At 39.3% G+C, this 19,052-nt stretch overlaps 4 protein-coding genes across 7 annotated transcripts; 2 read left to right on the plus strand and 2 right to left on the minus strand.

The window, feature by feature from the left end:
- Positions 1-4: 4 nt before the first annotated feature.
- On the minus strand, positions 5-1,726 carry LOC126594064 (fatty alcohol:caffeoyl-CoA acyltransferase-like). The gene has a single exon (XM_050260268.1). The coding sequence runs from the start codon at positions 1,515-1,517 to the stop codon at positions 126-128; it is 1,392 nt and encodes a 463-aa protein (XP_050116225.1). The 5' UTR covers positions 1,518-1,726; the 3' UTR covers positions 5-125.
- Positions 1,727-1,860: 134 nt separating this feature from the next.
- On the minus strand, positions 1,861-6,476 carry LOC126594047 (probable plastidic glucose transporter 2). Of its 2 annotated transcripts, none has more exons than XM_050260259.1 (14): positions 6,180-6,476; positions 5,628-5,768; positions 5,238-5,349; positions 5,062-5,129; positions 4,819-4,951; positions 4,247-4,346; positions 4,057-4,169; positions 3,890-3,983; positions 3,643-3,796; positions 3,381-3,524; positions 3,223-3,296; positions 3,047-3,135; positions 2,597-2,711; positions 1,861-2,350 (listed from the first exon to the last, which is right to left on the minus strand). In XM_050260259.1, the coding sequence occupies exons 2-14, from the start codon at positions 5,749-5,751 to the stop codon at positions 2,168-2,170; spliced, it is 1,503 nt and encodes a 500-aa protein (XP_050116216.1). In that variant the 5' UTR covers positions 5,752-5,768; positions 6,180-6,476; the 3' UTR covers positions 1,861-2,167. The 2 variants fall into 2 exon arrangements, with proteins under 2 accessions (XP_050116216.1, XP_050116208.1); XM_050260251.1 differs by having other exon boundaries at positions 5,628-5,773; positions 6,180-6,475.
- Positions 6,477-7,164: 688 nt separating this feature from the next.
- On the plus strand, positions 7,165-11,491 carry LOC126594207 (transcription initiation factor TFIID subunit 15-like). 2 transcript variants are annotated; one of them, XM_050260433.1, is made up of 4 exons: positions 7,279-7,427; positions 8,107-8,144; positions 9,819-10,119; positions 10,651-11,491. In XM_050260433.1, exons 2-4 carry the CDS (start codon positions 8,129-8,131, stop codon positions 11,270-11,272), a joined length of 939 nt encoding a protein of 312 aa, XP_050116390.1. In that variant the 5' UTR covers positions 7,279-7,427; positions 8,107-8,128; the 3' UTR covers positions 11,273-11,491. The 2 variants fall into 2 exon arrangements, with proteins under 2 accessions (XP_050116381.1, XP_050116390.1); XM_050260424.1 differs by lacking the exon at positions 8,107-8,144 and having other exon boundaries at positions 7,165-7,427.
- Positions 11,492-12,790: 1,299 nt separating this feature from the next.
- On the plus strand, positions 12,791-18,178 carry LOC126594164 (protein tesmin/TSO1-like CXC 5). 2 transcript variants are annotated; one of them, XM_050260382.1, is made up of 8 exons: positions 12,792-13,509; positions 14,301-14,408; positions 14,661-14,838; positions 15,448-15,807; positions 16,135-16,235; positions 16,323-16,417; positions 16,968-17,369; positions 17,565-18,178. In XM_050260382.1, exons 1-8 carry the CDS (start codon positions 13,217-13,219, stop codon positions 17,807-17,809), a joined length of 1,782 nt encoding a protein of 593 aa, XP_050116339.1. In that variant the 5' UTR covers positions 12,792-13,216; the 3' UTR covers positions 17,810-18,178. The 2 variants fall into 2 exon arrangements, with proteins under 2 accessions (XP_050116346.1, XP_050116339.1); XM_050260389.1 differs by lacking the exon at positions 14,301-14,408 and having other exon boundaries at positions 12,791-13,509.
- The last annotated feature ends 874 nt before the right edge of the window (positions 18,179-19,052 follow it).

Here is a 19,052-nt window from a genome sequence, read left to right on the forward strand (position 1 = left end):
GCAGTTAAGCCAAAGAATAATGATGTATTTCCGAAAATTAAGTGGTGAATGTAGAATCACATATATTTAGTTGGATGTTAGGTAAATCCAAGGGACAAATAATGCCAAGTGTTTGATCAATTTAGCTAATTAACACTTTGGTCACCCGGACTCTCTGTGAGGGACAAAAGCTGTGTGAAGCTTTTTGTGGCAGATTCCGGCAAGCAAATGCACACAAGCATTGTCCCGCTCTGCTCAGCCTCGGCTTCCGGCAAGAAAACGCAAACTTGTGGCGTCGGAGTGAGGTCTATAGGACCGGCGTATATTGGCCTTCCCCATCCAAAATCAGCTGAGTCATAGATTGAAAACCTTGTCCATTGAGTTATTGTCAATTTGCCTCCAAATTCCAGCCTCCTTGGCCTGTCCACTTCGACATAATCCACCGTCGATCTCAGGTACTCTTCGGAGATGCCAAGCCGGGCTTCGCGAACCAAATGTGCTGTGTCCGAAAGCCTTCCATACACAAGGTTTCTCACAGTGCTTGTGACACAAGCAAGGCACACCACATTTCCGTAATACCCTTCTTTTACCGGCAGGTTCTTAAGCTTCTGCCGCGCGTTGGCGGAGAATGTTAGCCTGAGCTCGTAGTTTAACGGCTTCACATCGAGTGCTTTCACCCATGATCTCCATATGTGAGCGGCCATAGCATCAAAAGTGCTGCAAGTGCTCGACATGTCATCACTTGGTTGCGCCGAAGTTTTCAGCCAGGTTTGAAATTCACGGCTTACTCTATAGCACTTTTGAACAGCTTTGGTTTGCCAGAGACTCATTGTGAGACTTGATCCGTCATCAATTCTCATGTACTCAATGTGTGGGAATTTAACCAGCGGTGGATCACGAGGCCGGAGAATTTCCCGGTCCCAACACGGGGTAGGGTTTGAGATCAATGTGCCAGCTTTCGCGGTGGCAGCCCAGGAGCTGAGAAATTGCATAGCACCAATCCCGTCGACAATACAGTGGCAGATTCTCAAGCCAAGGCTAAACCCGCCGCAGCGGAAAAGAGTCACTTGAGCTATCAGCAATGGCATGTCAAGCACTTTGTATGGCTCTTCGTTGGGAAACCTAAAGACCAGTGGCGTCCATGCCGGGTTTGGCACTTTGAGGTCCCCGAGTTCAGCCAAGGACATTTCACAGTGCGCCTCCACCATGAGAGCTCCTTGGTCTTGCCCGAAAAACACTTCTAGCTTTCCATTTACAGTTTCTCTCAGCCTACCCGATAAAGGATAGTACGGAACCAAAACACTAGCAAGAGCATCCTGCAGTGTTTTCATAACCGGTTTTTGGTCATCGGAGGCATAGAAATACACGGTGGGAGTGAAAACACGAGATCCAACCACATCATCGAGGTTCGAAAGGTAAAGGGCTTTCCCGGGAGCCGCGGGAGTAGGCCCCGAGGGCATGACGGGAACCACATGATCGATGGTGATGGGGATGTGGAGGTCGGAGAAATGGAGCTCTTGAACCCACGGAGGAGCCATGAGAGGTGACGCAGGAATCTGAGGCCATCGATGCCGAAAAGCTGCATTTGTAGGAAGATCGCTATTCTCTTTGACATGCAAAGATGCTTGAGCTAAATAGATGAAGAATTTAAAGTTCTTGGTGTAGAACAGTTGGTGCTGATATTATTCATGATCAAAAAAATATTAGATCTTGACAGAATTAACAATTCTGTATCTTTGTGTGATGTTATCGGATATAATTTCAGCAGATGAAGAAAAACGTATGCTCTAAATTGACATAAAATTATAATGTGTTATGCGACGTGCCGAAGAGCTGTCCCGAGGAACCGTGCTTCGAGTTCCGGTGAATAAAACTGATCAGTGTAGAACTAAGCCTCAAATTTATCATTCATTCTCAAGGTACATATATAGTTTAAACAAATACAGATACGTAATTGTGCCTACACTACGTCTATACGACTATGATTGTCTCTGTCGTACCTGGATAAAGACACTTACAAGTTCACCGAAATTTCACCGGACGAGAATCTGAACGATTTGCTTGTTTTTACTCTTTCCCCCTTCCATGGAAAGTACTATCTATTCTAAAAAGTACCATTTTCAGCAGTAACTCGCAACTGGTAGACTTCCAGCAGCAAACACTGCTCTCATATTAGAAGCATCTATCTCTATTCTTGTGGAAGGAGTGCTATCTCGATTTCTTGGAGCGATTTTCCTTTTGTTTCGATCACATTTCGCTTCACGAAAACCACAGCCATCATGCAAAAGGCGCCAAATATAGAGTACAGAAGCTGCGGACCAAGTTGTTCAAGCAGTTGCAAGAATAGCAAGCCCACAAAGAAATTAATCACCTGAAAAATACCCAGTCACGGAATAAATGAAACCAGAAGTTAACTGAACTACTACATTGATTGTTTCAGAATCCACATGGAGGAAGAAGCTAATTCGCAAAATTAGTAGACTACTGATGCTGTAGAATAATTAGGAACGTAGCCTAAGCAATATGCTGCTCAGATCACCCGAACAAGAAGCCTTTCACAACAGGGGACGTGCGTAAAAAAAGACGACATGGAATTCAGAAGGAGAAAGAGAGTTACCCAATGCACTGACATACAGACGGCCATTGCTTTTGCCCTAATACGGTTGGGGAATATTTCTGGTAAAAGAAGACCTGGAACTGGACCAGCTCCTAGAGCAAATGTTAAGACGAACCTGCACCAATTTTGGGGTAGATGATTGAATATTAGAAGTTTGATATATTTCATGTTATTGTGTAACTTGATTATTCACCAAGGTGCCAAACCAGTGGCTATAATTTTCTGAACGGCATTCATCAGCATCATAAAATCTCACGACAATTTCAAGCATGGCAACAATCATATTATCGTCACATTTGCAGAGGCGATGGACGCATAACCTTAGCATGAACAACATATAAGAGGAATATTGTTGGAAAAATTTGGATGCAGAATACTTTATTTGATGCGGCCATGATCATACAACATAATATTAGTCTTCAAGATGTAAAATTCAAAATTATGACTCACATTAGCATTCCACCAACAGATAGGTACAGTGATCCAGACCCTGATGAATTAAAGCTTGCCGCAGCAACTTGAAGACCCATTGACATCGCCTGAGCGGACAATGCATCACATAATTGCCAAGCTAGCAAAATATTGAATTCCGTGAACCAAACAAATGATATGCAACTTCAACTTACCATGCCAAAAAAGCTCCATAAGAGTAGCAGCTTCCTCCCTACTTTATCCATCAAAAGCATTGCAACCATGGATCCTGGAAATTATAAAAATTCATCCAGTCAAGCAGAATGCAATAGTTGTGGGTAGGTGAATATGCAACCAAGAATCTAAGGTATACCTGACAAATTTGCGATTCCTATAAAGGCATTTGCGAGGCCTGATGGTACTCCGGCACTTTTAAATACAGCCGAGGAGAAGTAAAAGACAGCATTTATACCAGATAACTGTTGTAAAGCAAATAGGGTTGACCCAATAAAAACCACTGCAAAACAAACATGTGAATAGCCAAGCACTTTTAGAAAGGCGAAAGATCACAAATAAGAGGAAAGAAATACACCATAGATGGATGGAGAAGGAGAGAGGCGAGCCTAAATATATACCTCTAAAATGGCGGCCATGGAACAACTCTGAAAGGCTTACAGTATCTGTCTCATCTCCCCTGTCCAACTTGGCTAAATCTGCCATGGCAGTTTTGACATGTGATCCACCAAGGAGTTTCTCAAATTGGGCTTCTGCCTCAGAAGTTCTTCCTTGCTATATCACATGAAACCGAGACTATTAACATTTATCTTCAGAGGTGTGCTCAATTTTTCTATTCAACTAAAGACAAGTGAGATGCGAGCATACCTTATGTAGCCAATGTGGACTCTCAGCACAGAATAACATGGCAAGAGCCAGTGTTACAGCTGGAATTATAGATACCCAAAAACAAACACGCCACCTGACACATAAATAAAGGATTTGAAAGGTTAAATGTGAATCTACGCTATTATGAAGCCTGTCATGTTTCTTACCAGCCAGCGATTTCTTTAACAGGGATTCCCACAAAAAGAGCCCCCATAATTCCCAGGCATGTTGCAATCTGGATCAAACTGCCATAAGTACCCCTCACAAAAGCAGGAGAAACCTGCTCAAGTAACGAAGAAACATCAGATAAAAAGTACAATATGCATTGACAAACTACAGAAAGGTTTACGCTAGTACCTCTGTCACATAAAGAGAGGCAACAGGAGGGCCGAGGCCCATACCAGTCCCAACAAATAACCTTCCTATAAGCATACCAGCAAGAGTTTTGGTTGATGCACTGCAAAAGCAGGTAGTAGTTTTAGCCAGTACTTCAAGAAGTATTACAAGAGAGCCTTGGAAGATAAGAGTATATCAGTATTTCGGACTACTTTTACTTGTAGTTAAATGTGTGCAGTTACATCGGGTACTGACAGATCATACATCTACATTACAAAAACCAGACTGATCCGCACTGATTTTGTGATAAAGAAAGATCACATAAAAGGAAAATAGTAAAGCCCTATAATACTACAGTACCATGAGGATCAGAAAGATCTACAAAAAGGGTACATAAAAAGGGGCTCTGTCATAATGTTATATCACAAGTTCACAACTCAAAAAATTCCAGGAACCTAACTACTAAAACGGAAAGAGCAATGACATAATATGGTACTATAAAGAATAAACCAAACTCGCTAAATATAGATCCATGTAGTTCTCAATCAAAATGATGATATTGTGACAGTTGCTTTTCAAAGTAAATATATCACCTCATAGCAGCACCAATTATCATGGGCAATGCACACAGTTGAAAAGCCCTACGACGTCCTACTCCATCGGCTAACCATCCACTGAATAAAGATCCAATAAAGGCACCTCCCAAACATGTACTCACCACCAAACCTTCACTTGAAATTATTAAAACCCATTAGAACAGATAGCTGAATGCAAAAATCATAAATTAGTTTATAAGTTATAGCAAACAAACAAAGAAAAGATCTACTTCAAGTCACCTTCTGCCAAGGTATTTCCCTTGAAACCAAGATCTTTAGAAATGCTTTCGAGCGGTTCATTAACTACCCTGCACAAAGCAAGAGTAGAAAAAGAAAAGGAAGGTATATTACTCTCTTATGCCGCAACATAAAACAAACCATGCAAAAGAGAGGGGAAGTGGACTGTAAGCACCAACCCGAGATGGTAGCCAAACAAGAATGAAGATAGAGTTGCCACAAGCACATGGGGAAAAGACCGCTTCCATGAGGGGTTTGAATGTTCTGGAACTGTACTTTTCTGTAAAAGAGCTAAAACGGATACAAGAATTAAACCCTTAATTGAATTATACACATACAATAAGTATATGTTTAATGCCGAATTAAGAAGACCTTAGAATCAATGAACTCCTCACTATCATTTCCAAGAAAAGTGCGGCCTTTATAAATATCTCTGCCATCATTCTTTTAAAATCTGCTACTTTTTGTGGTGAATTCATCATACGAAAGTACAAAATGAACACCAGAGCATCACAATTGATAGCACCCAGCATACATATAAACAACAGATGCTCAATAAATTGAGTTACCTGAATTTTCTTCCATGTCAAGAGGATCCATCAACTCATTCGTATCCATGTCAATAGTATTTGAATGGTCTCTCGATGACAACCGATTGTATATCGAGAAAGCTTCGCATTGGTGGCCCCGCATGCCAAGCTGCAACCAGCCTTCCCTACAAATTAGAACAATTTGGAATCACACTTTCGAAATATCCGTCACTTCAACTACAAAACAAGCACTAACTTAACCGATTGTAAAGGAAACGCCAAAACATGAAATTTATATAATTTTCCTTCCCTCATTTTCTCGGGAACCAAACAGATAACATTATCAAATAATTCCGAAATGAAATTAAAAAATTCACAAAAACAGAGCCTCCGCCAAACCTTCCACAGCAAAACCGAATCAAGAATCAAACTTTGAACCAGAATCTAAATCTAAATTCAAGTAAGAAAACACGGAAATCAAGAAATAAAAAATCACAATTAAGCAAAAAATAAATGGAACCAAAACGGGAGCTGCAAGTTGCGATTCAGAAAACACTCAAAAATTCACAGAAATCCATCGAGCTGGAATACCTTATCTACGTTCCGATCGCCCAACGGATCTGAAATTCAAGCAGCAAATCAGAGACGTGTTGGAACGGGTTTCGGCGAGGTTTGGCAGCCTCTCACTCTCGAAGTGCTTTCCTTTATAGCACTGAGGTACGAACGTTCGAGAAGGAAGCTTTGGAGAAACTTCGTTTACGCGCGAGTGAGAAACTGGCGGGTACTGCGGCGGTGGTGGGCCGGGTGCGGTGGTTTCTGGTGTGATAAATGACGAGTGAGGAAGGAAAGGAAGGTGCTGGAACTTAATTACGTAGAAATCTACGGGAGCATGTTCTGCTTTTTCGAGCGACACATGAGAAACAGACAAAAGATACAGCTGAAACATAATTTTTTTTTTAAAAAAAAAAACATAAACATTTATTTTAAAAAAATTAATAAAAAATATTTGAAAATTTAGAATTTTAATAATAAAGACAATATAAAATGTAAAATGAATAGTACTATGTTTAATTTTTGGGAACTTTAACGAAAAGTACCCGATACTGTTCACTTTAACGAAAAAACACATTTTTACACTAAAAAGTCAATCCTGGTACTATTCACTTTACCCTTTATTTTGTCCTTATCATTAAAACTCAAAGTTTTCAAGCCCTTTTCATTAGTTTTTCTTTAATTTTTTAATGTAAAAATATAATTTTTCGTAAAAATAAACAGTATAGTAGGTTTTCGTTAAGACTTTTTTGTTTTAATGTTAATTTTCCTTTATGACGTCAAAAATAAAATCCTTACAGAAAGGAATTTAATTTCTGACACGTGTTGGAGCCTTGGAGTTGCCGGTGGTCGGTCTCCGTTACGTAAAAGTACCGGTGGAACTTCCATCCGAACCTTTGAGAATTTGAGTTTTTCATTTTGGTCCCTGTAGTTTGGTTAAATTGCTCGGAAGCCATGTAAATTGTAAAAAGTAGAAAAAGTGTCACCCTTTTCTGTAATTTCACACAAAATTCTCACACCTAGTTTTAGGGCATTGCATTTCGCTTGCACCTTTTTCTCACGACTCATCGCTTTCGAACAGCGAAGCGCGTAGAACGATGGGGTCAAGGGACAAAGACCAAACGACACCGCATCATCAGCCTCTTCTCAGCAGCCTCGTCGTGCGGCCCTCCACCAGCGACGGAGCCGGCGGCGGAGGCGGTGGCCGTGGCAGCGATTACGAGCCCGGCGAAGTTCGCCGCGAGCCTCCTCCCTACACTCGCTCGGATCGTTACCCCGATGACCCTGGTTCGTATCTCTAATTCTCTGATTTTTATTTTCATGGATTTTATTCGTTGTTTGAGGGTGTCACAATGCTCAAATCTTAAGTTTTATTTTATATTTTGTACATAAATCTTAATTTGATTAGTATTTAGCATTTTATCTTGAAAATTGTTATTGCTACTCCAAAAATCTCATTCGATACTCCAAACTTTCTATATTTAGAAAGAAAAATACAATTGCGATAAGCTTGTGATAAGCGTTGAGAATTTTGAAGTGCTAATAGCAATTTCCTTTATCTTATAGATTCAATAATCATGGTTATTTATTTATTTATTATTTTCTTGAGTTTCTGTTGGCCTTTTGATGCAGAAGCAATAAGTGAAATTTGTAGAACAAAGAGGTTATATGTTGGAATTAGTTTTTGAACTTCTGTGAGCATAAATTTGAGCTACATATATTTCGTGTCGAAACTTCTTAGTTTATCAGTAATTGATTTTAAAGTTTAGTTTGTGCTTGATCGTGTTTACGATTATCAGAAGTAGCTACGGTGCTCTTATAAATAGTGTCCTATGAATTTGTGGCAACAAAATATGGGTTTCTTGAACCTATTGATTGTTTACACTGCGTGTCGAACATGTGGATCTATGACCAATTATAGAGTGTCAAACTGTGAATAAATGAATTCTGCTATTGTGTCTTACAGCTCTGAATGTGCCTGCGAGAACATGAATCTTGAGGAAGGTATGTTGGTGTGAATGCAGTCTTGGATCATGGTCTCGGGCAATGGTCTGGGGCAAATTGTTTTTTCATATTGTGGGTATTGATGGGAAATGTATATGATGCGTGAACTCGTGGGTTGCTGCATCAATGAATATGGGTTTCTGGGCATCATTTTGTTGTACTGACTATGGTTGTGGTTTTTGTCTGCTTTTTTATGGGATTGGTGATTATGGTGTCCGGTTCATATCAAATATTTATGTAGACATGCCAATCAAAACTGGAAGTTTGAGAGGGTCTTAAGAATTTCTGGGCACAGGATATGGTGCAAGCTTTGCGTGGAACTTATTCCCACTAACGGTATCATTTTGGTTATTTTGAATTGCAAGTTTGCAACCAACAGTGAGGATGCTTTACGTGAGATGCTGCTGGAAGATGGAGAGTTTGGTTACAATTGCCAGATGGTGGGAAATTCAGTTTGGTCAAGTGGTATTGAATTTACCATGTTAGGAAAATTAAGGACAATGTTATTTGCCCGGTAACATTGAGCTTTTCTAGTTTTCTTGGTTTCACTGGTTTAACTTGTGCTTGGGAATTGTATTTGATAAGTGGTTTGTTTGTGGTATCATTTTCAATTTTCCTTTTTTTATGGGGGGTCAGATACCTGTATAGTGTCAGTTGGATAGTTATATGGTAACTAATTCTCAGCATTGCTGAATTGGGTATAGAGTGCAAGGACCTTTGGGAACTTCTTTTAGTATGTCAGTTCTAGGTTATGTATTTTTGTAAGACTTTGCTGAGTTGTATTTGATGGAAGGTGAACTAGTAAATTGAGGCAACAAATTAATGGAATTACTTACTCGGGTTGGACATGCCTCTGTTGTTTCATCCCACTATAAGATTCAGAATGGTTATGCAGCGGTTAGTGAACTCTGGCGTTTTGATTTCTCTTCAAAGATGTGAAGATGGTTTCTGAAGAAATGAACATATTGGGAGTGGTTAAATTGTAGAGTTATTTGGAGGCTTCAAGTTCTGTGTGGGTCTTTTTTGGGCAGTTCATTTCCTGTGGGCGTGCACTTTGGTTTCACTGCTCCTTCTTGCAGGCATGCTTCCACTGGTTCTGGGATTATTGTTCTCTGTGCTGGATTAGTATCAAATATTAGTTAGGTGTATCTGCATCTTTTTTATCTGTTGGTTGCAGATATGGATGAAATTTTCGTCCTTATTACCGAGAAGGTCTTACATGGTTATGGTTACACCAGACTTATGATTATTGGGTTTTCCAGATATGTAGGTTTAAAGCTTGTAATGGTTCATGTGGTAGATGGATGTGACTTTAGAAAATATAAAACCTCTCTGAAATTTTATTGTTCTTAGGGTGAGCAGTTGCACTACATGTTGAGGACTGTGAGGTTGAGTAATCATGGTTTGACATGCTCATTGCCGTATTTACTGGTATTATTCGCCGGTTGTTTGAGAAGTAACCAGGGCAGTTATCATCTGAACTTCTTATTATCTTCCACTTTTATTATGTTTCTCCTGAGTTATGGTAACAGTCCTTACAAACTTTTGAAATGATGGTATTGAAGTTTCTGGGTCACAACTGCCAATTCCTCAGCTACTTACATTATACTCCCATTGTCTGTGTTTCTGTGCAATTGGTAGTTACTTATATTTACAATTCACTACCCTTTCCAGGATATAGAGTGCGTGCAGGTTCTGCTTCACCTGTACACCGCAGGGATGCAGATCATCGCTACAGCTCTGAGTATAATCAATCAGGGCCCCCCCTACGTGGGCGTGATTTTGGCAGTGCACGGGATTCTGGTAGATATCGAGACCGCTCACCCCATTATGCTCGAGGAAGGGGTGCTGGCAGGCCATTTGGTAGAGGTTTAGATGGACCGGTGCTCGGTCCTGGGCCATTCAGAGGTGAAGGGAGTAGAAATAATCCAAATGTGCGCCAAAGGCTTGGAGACTGGATTTGCCCAGATCCTTTGTAGGTTCATTTTCTCCCTTTCTTTTTTCTTTTGGTTTTTCATTTATGTTTCCTTATTTTTTGAGGTTTTCCTCGTTGGAACTTGTCACTAATGTGATTGCTAGAGGGTTCTGCTTCCTGTGATTTTGTTTTAAGGCGAGATTTTGGAACTAGGGCACGGCTATACAGAGAGGCACACAATGCATTTATACTTTACAAAATCTTGTACAATTTTTGAGAATTTTGTATTTATTTAAATCTATTTAGCTCAAAAGTGGAGCTTATCCAAGTTGAATTTTGGTTTCTTGCATTATAGTTAGTTTTCTGGGAACCGATCACAATGATCAAATTATGAATTTTAATAGGTAAAAGCTTCAGAATCTTGTTAACCACTTTAAGTGGAAGAGGTTACCACTGTAGCAGTTCTGTTTTCTGATTGCAGGATTGGTTGGAACAATTTGCCTTTCAGTTTTACTTTCGTTTTTGACGAGTTAAGTGCTTGTAAATATGCATTCATCATGCCCCAATCCTTATATTGTTTATGTGTCTCAGATGTGGCAACCTGAACTTTGCAAGGCGAGAATACTGTAACAACTGCAACAAGCCCCGCCGTGGAACTGGGGGAAGTCCTCGAAGGGGTTATCCTGGGCCACCACCTCCTAATGTTCCTCATAAACGCTTCCCTGGTCCTCCAATTGATCCTCCTCCCCTTGGAAGGACCTTAAATGGTGGCTATAGGTCTCCACCTCGTGGCTGGGGCAGAGATGGCCCCAGAGATTTTGGTCCTGGGCTCCCACCTCCAAGGCATGAAGGCAGGTTTCCTGACCGACAAATGCAAAGAGACCGGCTGGACTACTCTGACAACTACAGAGGAAGAAGCAAGTTCGATAGGCCAATGCCTATGGATTGGGGTAACAGAGATCGTGGAAGGGATGGCTTCTTTAATGAAAGGAAACCATTTGACAGGCGACCGCCCTCTCCTTCACCACCACCACCACCACCACCGCATGTACCTCCTCACCGTGGCCGATGGGCACATGATGCTAGAGAGAGAAGCCGGTCCCCATTAAGAGGCGGCCCACCACCAAAAGACTACAACAGGCCTATGTACATGGACCGGGGACGAGATAATCGTCGAGGCATGGGGCGAGGCCGAGTTGGAGATGCATATTGACTAGGAGGCCACGGGGATTTTTTTCTGGTGTAATTTTGTCTGAGTAGGTATCCGTTTTCCATCTAGAGAGTAAGGAAGAATGCGTAGAGCTTAGTACTAGTTTTCGTATTTTGGTTTTGAATTCGTATTTGTGACTTTGAACAGGTTATATGTTTCTTCAGTCCTCCATGTATTTTAGGTTATGTTGTTCATATGATGGATTATCCACGGTTATCCTTCTGACCTTCATGTTACTTTTAAATTTTTGTTTTCGATTCGCTTTTATGGTTTTTCTTGCTTCGTGTGTTTCTTACTTGTTCAAAATTGTTCATTGCTGACTCATAGAATTTTTATTCATATGATCAAACTTGTTCATATTGTAAATTATTTTATTAATATCGTATTTGCAGTAAATAAATTAAAACTAAAGTTGTTTAGTTGTTGAATTGTGTACAAAATTATGAACAGAATCTGTAAAAGCATTATAAATTGTTTATGTATTTGTTACAATAGATTGATTAAACGATTTTATTTTTAATTTATTTTTTACATATATGATCTTACAGAGTGATTTAAAATGTAAACAATTTTGCTTATAAGTATATGGTTTGAACGTGATGAATTTTGAGTAGGAATGTTTGATGTGAATATTCAGTTATTTATTGCACCTTTATGTTTTAACGGTCCGGATTATTTGATTATTAGGCTCAGTTTTTAGGAATTCAGAGAGAATCTGGATTTTTTCGATTGAATCCAAATCCTCCTTGAATTTCAAAAACTGAGCCTAAGGATCAAATGATCCGGGCTGTTGAAATTTAATCTAACGGCTACAAGTAGGAGTTCTTCTAAAAGTTAATGATAATTGTAGTCGTTGGATCAAATTTCAATGGTCCGGATCATTTGATTCATAGGCTAGTTTTTAGGGATCCGCACAGGATCTGGGTTCTTTTCGATTGGAACCATTATTCTTTTCTTTCACATCCGTTCCGTCCATTCCGTCCATTCCGTCCATCACACCAAACTAGGAAAATTCCACCAATCACAAATCAGAGATGGCATAGAGTTGTTGACCGCGGGCCCCACCAATATTCCAATCCCAATTAACCACCTCAAAGTCAGCAAACCCTTTTTAGCGCCAAACTCCGTACTTGATTTACTTTTACCTTTTCACGTTTTACCGTGCGGAATCTTTTAAATTTTACCCCAGTTTTTTCACCACCCAAATTTTAATCAAATACGCTATATCTCCAGCTACACACTCCACGCTTCACAATGACCTATCCGATACGTGTCACAATCTCAACTGCGAACACGTTATAGTTCCAGTGGCTCCGCGTGCACCTGATTTTTGTTTCCTAAGACACCTCCACTCACAGACTTGCACTGGTGGAAAATTTTGTCTCGTCAAATCCGACGGTGAACCACCGAACTTACTCTCACCTATGAATTCCTGCCGTCGATCACCTCTTTTAACACTAACCGTCGGATCAAACCTAGTGTCCCGATCTTACCGTCAAAATATCGCAAAATTGAAATTTCAAAACACTGGAAGAGAGAGGGAGGAGAGACGAAAGGAGGAAGAAGAAGAACAAAGGAAGGCCCCCTTTGCTGCCTTCTCTCTTCTCAATCCCTCTCTCGAAAGCCTCGATTTTTCTCTCTCTACTTTCTCTCTCTGGGAATTTTCGGTTTTCCTGCCTCTTCTGTTTGGCAATTCGACGCCGTTTTGATTGCGGCCGGCCACTGGCGGAGCTTCGCCGCGAATCTTGAGCTGCGGGGAGAGCAGTTTCGGAGTGTTTGAATTCTTCCGGAGGAACCCGATTGTGTTTGGGATCTGAAAGTTTGTAAATTTGGAGAATTTGGGAGATTATCCGAGAGTAATCAGTGGATTGAGGTTTTTTTTTCTCTGGAAGAAGAAAAATTCGAAAATTTCAGGTGAAATTTTGGAAATTTAATTTTTTGGATTTCATGGGGGAAGGCGACGGGGCCGATTCAGCTCCGAAGAAGGCTCAGTCGGATGCTACAGCGGGCGCTGCCACGACGTCGTCCTCGTCATCGATGAACGATGTTCCGGCGAAGAAGCTCGCGAGGCAGCTCGATTTCACGGTGTTTGGTAGCGCCCCGACGAGTGTGGCGGTGCCTGAGCTTCCTAAGCCACCACTGCCGACCGTTGCGGTGCGACCGAGTCTGCCAAAGCCCCCCGTGGTGTCCGTGCCAGTGCCGGTGTCGGTGCCGCAGCAACCGCATACACTGAAGCCTGGGTAAGTTTGTAGCTTTTCAAATGGATAGGCATATAAGTTTAATTTGTTTGGAATTGGAAAATTCTGCTGCTTGTTAATTTTATGGTTCTGTGGTGGATTCGTAGTTCAATTTTGGTTGAGAAGTTTGGATTTTGGATTGTGAGGTAATGTGGGAATTGTTCTCAAATTTGGAGGTGATTTGATTGCTATTTTTTTTTGGAGGGTAGTTTTGGAGCTCGTGTGTTTTCGGGTGTAATAAAAAATGTTCCAATCTTTGTTTGATGGATTGATTTTGGGGAAGTTTTAATGGGATTTTTGCTATTGGCATTGCTGAAGTTGGGTTAGTTGAACTTCTACATTTGTAAACAAATGAGAGGACTGCATTTGCATTTTTGGAATATTTGAATTTGATGAATTGATACTGGACATTGTTCTGATAGTTTAGTTTTGTTGAAGATGTTTTAGTCTGGTATCAAGGATCTCCCTTTATCTAAATTTCGATTTACAAATTCTCGTACCCTTATTGACTTGAGTATGACTTTTATTTTACGCAACATCATTGAACTGAGTTCCTGGTTTTGGAATTTTAGTGGTAATTTTGGCTGTAGTGATTAATGGCTATGGTTGATGATGCATCTTTATCCTTCAATGCATTTACTGAACTGTATTTGTAAAGCTTGAATTTTGTGGTTGTTGTTGCACATTGAGATACAGCTGAACATACCGGTGTCTAAGAGTAGAATCATTGTGTGCAACCTCAAGCTGTTCCATTTTTATTGTAAGCACTAAACACTATTATTTTTCTTTCTTAGGAAACCAGAATCCCCAAAATCGAGACCAAGACCCAATGTTGATGCAAAAGATGGTACTCCTAAGAAGCAAAAACAGTGTAACTGTAAACACTCTCGCTGCTTAAAGCTGTAAGTGCATATCATCTCTGCACTCGGTCGGTTAGTATGAAAAACCATTCCTTCTAGGATTTGATGATTTGTTACTGTTTGGAACTGCTGTTCTTATTGTTTTAACCTTACGTTTTATATGGTTCATTTTGATTTTCTCTTGTAGTTCTCAATTGTCATACAAGAATTGTTAATTCACATGACTTTCATGCATCAAAGGGTTTAGGTTGCAACTGTGTAAACTGTTGCAATAACGTTGTCATTTATGACCAGGTATTGCGAGTGTTTTGCATCTGGAATTTACTGCGACGGATGCAACTGCGTAAACTGTTGCAATAATGTTGAAAATGAAAGTGCTAGGAATGATGCAATCGAAGCTACTTTAGAGCGCAATCCAAATGCATTCAGGCCAAAAATTGCAAGTAGCCCTCATGGAGCAAGGGATACTCGGGTACTTATCTCTTAGTTTGATGGCTTAGTTTCAGACATGATGCATCTTTTAATGTTGTATTATTTGTTCAACAAACTGAGTTCAACTATTTGGCTTTTGTGAGTTGCAGTTGTTAATGTTACAGAAGGAGATTTCTTTAATAGTATTTTCTCTTATTTACCTTTTATGATGGTTCTAAAGTCACGAGAGCATTCAAGATGTTTACTTTCCCTTCATTTTGTTGGTTTCATCTAATATGGAATTTGGTCTACCTGTCACCATGAACTTCTGACCAGTGTTCTATTTTATGACTTGTGCATGAGGGACCAGGACACATGCTTTGAAATTGATCAAGCCGTTTAGGAGCGTATGAAATATCATTGCATGTCCAATTTATTTGGCATGATTTGTGAGCTTGTGGTGTATATTGCCTTTCCATTTTTAGTGAATTATGTATGGTATTTTTTTATGCCATCACAAAAAATGGCCTAGGTGAAAGTGACTTACTTGTTTTACTTTATATACCTTCTAATTCGAATTATATTAAATATTTCTATTGGTGTTCTTTAATATAGTACCCTTCATTATGACATTGTTGACAAGAATGTGGTCTGGTTTGGAAACATGTAGGAGGAAGCCGGCGAGGTTTTGATTTTGGGGAAGCACAACAAAGGATGCCATTGCAAGAAATCAGGGTGCCTGAAGAAATACTGTGAATGCTTCCAAGCCAACATTCTCTGCTCGGAGAACTGCAAGTGCATGGACTGCAAGAACTTTGAAGGAAGTGAAGAGAGACAAGCTCTATTCCATGGAGACCATGGCAACAACATGGCATATCTTCAACAGGCAGCAAATGCTGCCATTACTGGAGCTATTGGATCCTCTGGCTATGCATCATCGCCTCCAGTATCCAAGAAAAGAAAAGGTCAGGAACTCTTTGGACCGACAGCAAAGGATCCATCATTACACCGGATTGGACAGTTTCAACAGGTGAATTTAGTCTCATGGTATAAGAACAAATTTTTGACAAATTAGTTGGTGCTGACCAAATGGACAAATGGTCCTATTAAGATTATGATTTTTATGAACTCACTAGACCTATTTTCAGATCAGCTGTTAAGTTTTGGAGTAAGTGCATGAGTAGAAATCATTTTTATTGAGATTCACATTCTTTTTGTTTACTTCTTGTGACACTGAATTTAGTGCTTAAACGTGGACGCTGAATGATTTTTGATAATTCTTTCTATCTATTTTTTTTTAATACCATATTCTAATTTGGGATAGTATCATTAAGTGCATGTTTCATGTAATTGTCAGGGAAACAATATCAGAGCCCCTGCACCCTCTCCGCTGTCTTCAGTCCCTGTTAATCACCTTGGTGGCACCACAGGGTTAGGGCCTTCTAAGTTTACGTACAGGTAGAGTCTTTTTTATTTTTATTTTTTTATTATATATATAAACTGAATTGACGTGGTTCAATACTAATTTATGTATGATTGTTGAAGGTCTCTCCTAGCAGACATCATCCAACCACAGGACTTGAAGGAGCTTTGTTCAGTTTTGGTTGTAGTAGCTGAAGAAGCTGCAAAGACACTTGCAGGTAGTTTATTGATTCACATATGACGAATCACTATCTTTCAGATTTCACTGTTTTTCATGAGTGTGTGTAATTATAGACTTGTGTTTAAAATTATATATATTGATATTTTCTTCCTTAAACAAAAAATCATCTTAGCATGAAGCGCTACAAATAATGTCAAGGACAAGCTACCAAAAAAAATCTGGAAAGATAGGCCTTCACCCCGACCCTCCTTTAGTAAACCATATTTTACAAAAAATTTAGAAGTCGGAGATGCTTAGAACCTTGTTATGTTCACTGTTGTGGTTATTTGTATGCAACGTTGTAGAGTTTCTCCATTTGTATATGATCTTACTAGTTTATTTTGTAGGTGATTTTTCATACTGATTTTTGTTTGTCTTTTCTTCGTAAAGACACATTAACCACTAATTGGGCATTATATGGCAAATTCAGTTATAAACTATCTATTATTATGATACTTTGAGTAGTCACTTTTCAAGTAGTTTTAGACTTTTAGTAGAAATGGGATTTGTCTATAAATTTTGTACATCAATCTATCCAATATGTACAGACCAAAGAAATACAGCAGAGAAGCCGACAGAAACTTCCCTTGCTTCAACGACACAAGACAGGTTGCAAAGCGAAAAGGAATCTGATGCTCAGAATGCTGTGGCTGATGATCGATCTAGTTTGAATGAGGCTGATAAAATCAGCCCTGAAGATTCCAATTCAGATGGTGCCGATGTAACGAAAGGGAGGCCTATGTCTCCCGGAACTTTGGCATTGATGTGTGATGAGCAAGATACAATGTTCATGTCAGCTGCTTCTAATGGGTTAATGGGTGATGGTAACACATCTTCACGGTTGCCTAATGGACAAGGAATGACAGAAGTCTACGCAGAACAGGAAAGGATTGTCTTGACGAAATTCCGAGATTGTCTTAACAGGCTCATCACTTTCGGTGAAATAAAAGGCAAGTGAATCATTTTTCTTTTCTGGACTAATTACGGTATAAGGTTAAAAGTTTTCCATAAATTTTACCCAAACCCTTTATCACTACTCCAGGATAAAACTGTCAGCATAGTTCATTAAGTTGAGATTTCGTTATTTTTCTTTTACTGCTCTTCTACATTGGGAATCAATGTGTCTGTTCCATTTAACACTGCAGAAACGAAGTGCTCATCTTTAGCTAGAAGCGAAGCGGAAACTCAAAAAGACCAACACAGCAATGGCAGTACAAACACAAGAATAGATTCTCAGACTCCGCAGAGACCAATTACCAACGGTGTTACAAAACCTGCTGTTCCACTCGCTGCCAACACAACGACATCACAGACGGTTACTGCAGCAGTCTCAGCCCTTAGTAAAGCTCCCTCCCATCCGGAAAATGGAGATGGGAGACCAAAAGCTTGAAATAGAGATGTAAAAAGATTTTAGCACACAAGATTCGCCAAAGGTATTGTTTCGCTTAGACTTATCTCCATTGCAGATTCAAGCCGGTAATTAGGAAGTTATTAACCACTCGTAGAAGTATCTAATTTCTCTTTCTAAGGTTATTAATATATTTATAGAATAGTTTTTTTTAGCTTTAACCATAGTTTTTTCGGTCGAATTTGTGTAAAATGCAGAGCCTTGTAGTTGTGCAAGATATCGTTTTTAGATCGTTACATACAAATTAGCATCATAGCTTGTATTTGCTACATGCTAGGATGATTTTTTTTTCCCTTGCCCTTTTTGATCTTTTCACATGTGGAAATAATATGTAACTTAGTTTTTCCTTTATGGAGCTGGTTGAAGACTTGACACAAAATCGAGCGCAATGCAGTTTTCTTTCGAGGGAAGAATCTGGTTAATCTTTCTGCGCCTTGTGTTTAAACAATTAGCCTTCTTCAAACCACTGACAATTTTGGTGAAAAGTGATTTTCATAAGATCTTTTACGTGCGCTTTAAGAAAAATATTACAAGTCTTATGGGAGCGATCTTATTATTTATTGAGTTATATAGGTATATTATTGAATTTTGAAACTGGAAAACTAGCGGGCTAAAAAATTATGCTTTGAAAGTTTTCTAAAATAGATCTTTGGTTAAGTACGGATAACTTCTTAATCGTAAGGGCTAATTTCAAATTACTCTCGGTCTCTAATATTAAGTGATGACCTGAAAATTATTCAAGCGAGTTTTACTCTCATGTTGTCTATAGAGCTCTATATCTCTAAATTGATCCTTATTAACTAGACAAGTTTAGTAGCTAGACTTGTGTTCATGGGGAGGTTAAAATGCTTTTGTGAGTTTTCCCCGCCTCCAGAAGGGATGGATAATTGTGGCTTGCCACTAGTTGTCCCTCTTTTTAAGAAAATAATAATAATAATAACAATAAAACTAGATAAGTTTAGTGTTTGTCTTGGCTAATAGGGGTCTATTTGGGATTCAAAATTCCAAAGATGATGTGTTAGTGAGAGTAAGTTTCAATATTTGTCCACATTCATTACTTAATGTCAAGGACATTATCAACTAGCTGTATTTACATAATGTTGTTGACCTAACTAGTGTACAATTTTATATACACTAAGCAGTTACTTGAAATGTTTTAAATTGAGACCAATTTAAAATCACTTCTAAAAATTGAGTAATTATATGCATTTAACCCTAAATTTTA

Source organism: Malus sylvestris, chromosome 2, assembly GCF_916048215.2.
Source record: "Malus sylvestris chromosome 2, drMalSylv7.2, whole genome shotgun sequence".
NCBI classification, from domain to species: Eukaryota; Viridiplantae; Streptophyta; class Magnoliopsida; order Rosales; family Rosaceae; genus Malus; species Malus sylvestris.

Bases quoted from the DNA above. Each gene is read 5' to 3' on its own strand.
- LOC126594064 (XM_050260268.1), bottom strand. From the start codon at position 1,517: ATGGCTCCTCCGTGGGTTCAAGAGCTCCATTTCTCCGACCTCCACATC.
- LOC126594164 (XM_050260382.1), top strand. From the start codon at position 13,217: ATGGGGGAAGGCGACGGGGCCGATTCAGCTCCGAAGAAGGCTCAGTCG. The intron at 16,236-16,322 runs GTAGAGTCTTTT...TGATTGTTGAAG, and splicing joins CCTTCTAAGTTTACGTACAG to GTCTCTCCTAGCAGACATCA. The intron at 16,418-16,967 runs GTAGTTTATTGA...CAATATGTACAG, and splicing joins AGCTGCAAAGACACTTGCAG to ACCAAAGAAATACAGCAGAG.
- LOC126594047 (XM_050260259.1), bottom strand. From the start codon at position 5,751: ATGCGGGGCCACCAATGCGAAGCTTTCTCGATATACAATCGGTTGTCA. The intron at 5,350-5,627 runs GTAACTCAATTT...TATCCGTTTTAG, and splicing joins TGACATGGAAGAAAATTCAG to CTCTTTTACAGAAAAGTACA. The intron at 3,297-3,380 runs GTATACCTTAGA...TATAATTTCCAG, and splicing joins AGGAATCGCAAATTTGTCAG to GATCCATGGTTGCAATGCTT.
- LOC126594207 (XM_050260424.1), top strand. From the start codon at position 7,238: ATGGGGTCAAGGGACAAAGACCAAACGACACCGCATCATCAGCCTCTT. The intron at 7,428-9,818 runs GTTCGTATCTCT...TACCCTTTCCAG, and splicing joins TCGTTACCCCGATGACCCTG to GATATAGAGTGCGTGCAGGT. The intron at 10,120-10,650 runs GTAGGTTCATTT...TATGTGTCTCAG, and splicing joins TGGATTTGCCCAGATCCTTT to ATGTGGCAACCTGAACTTTG.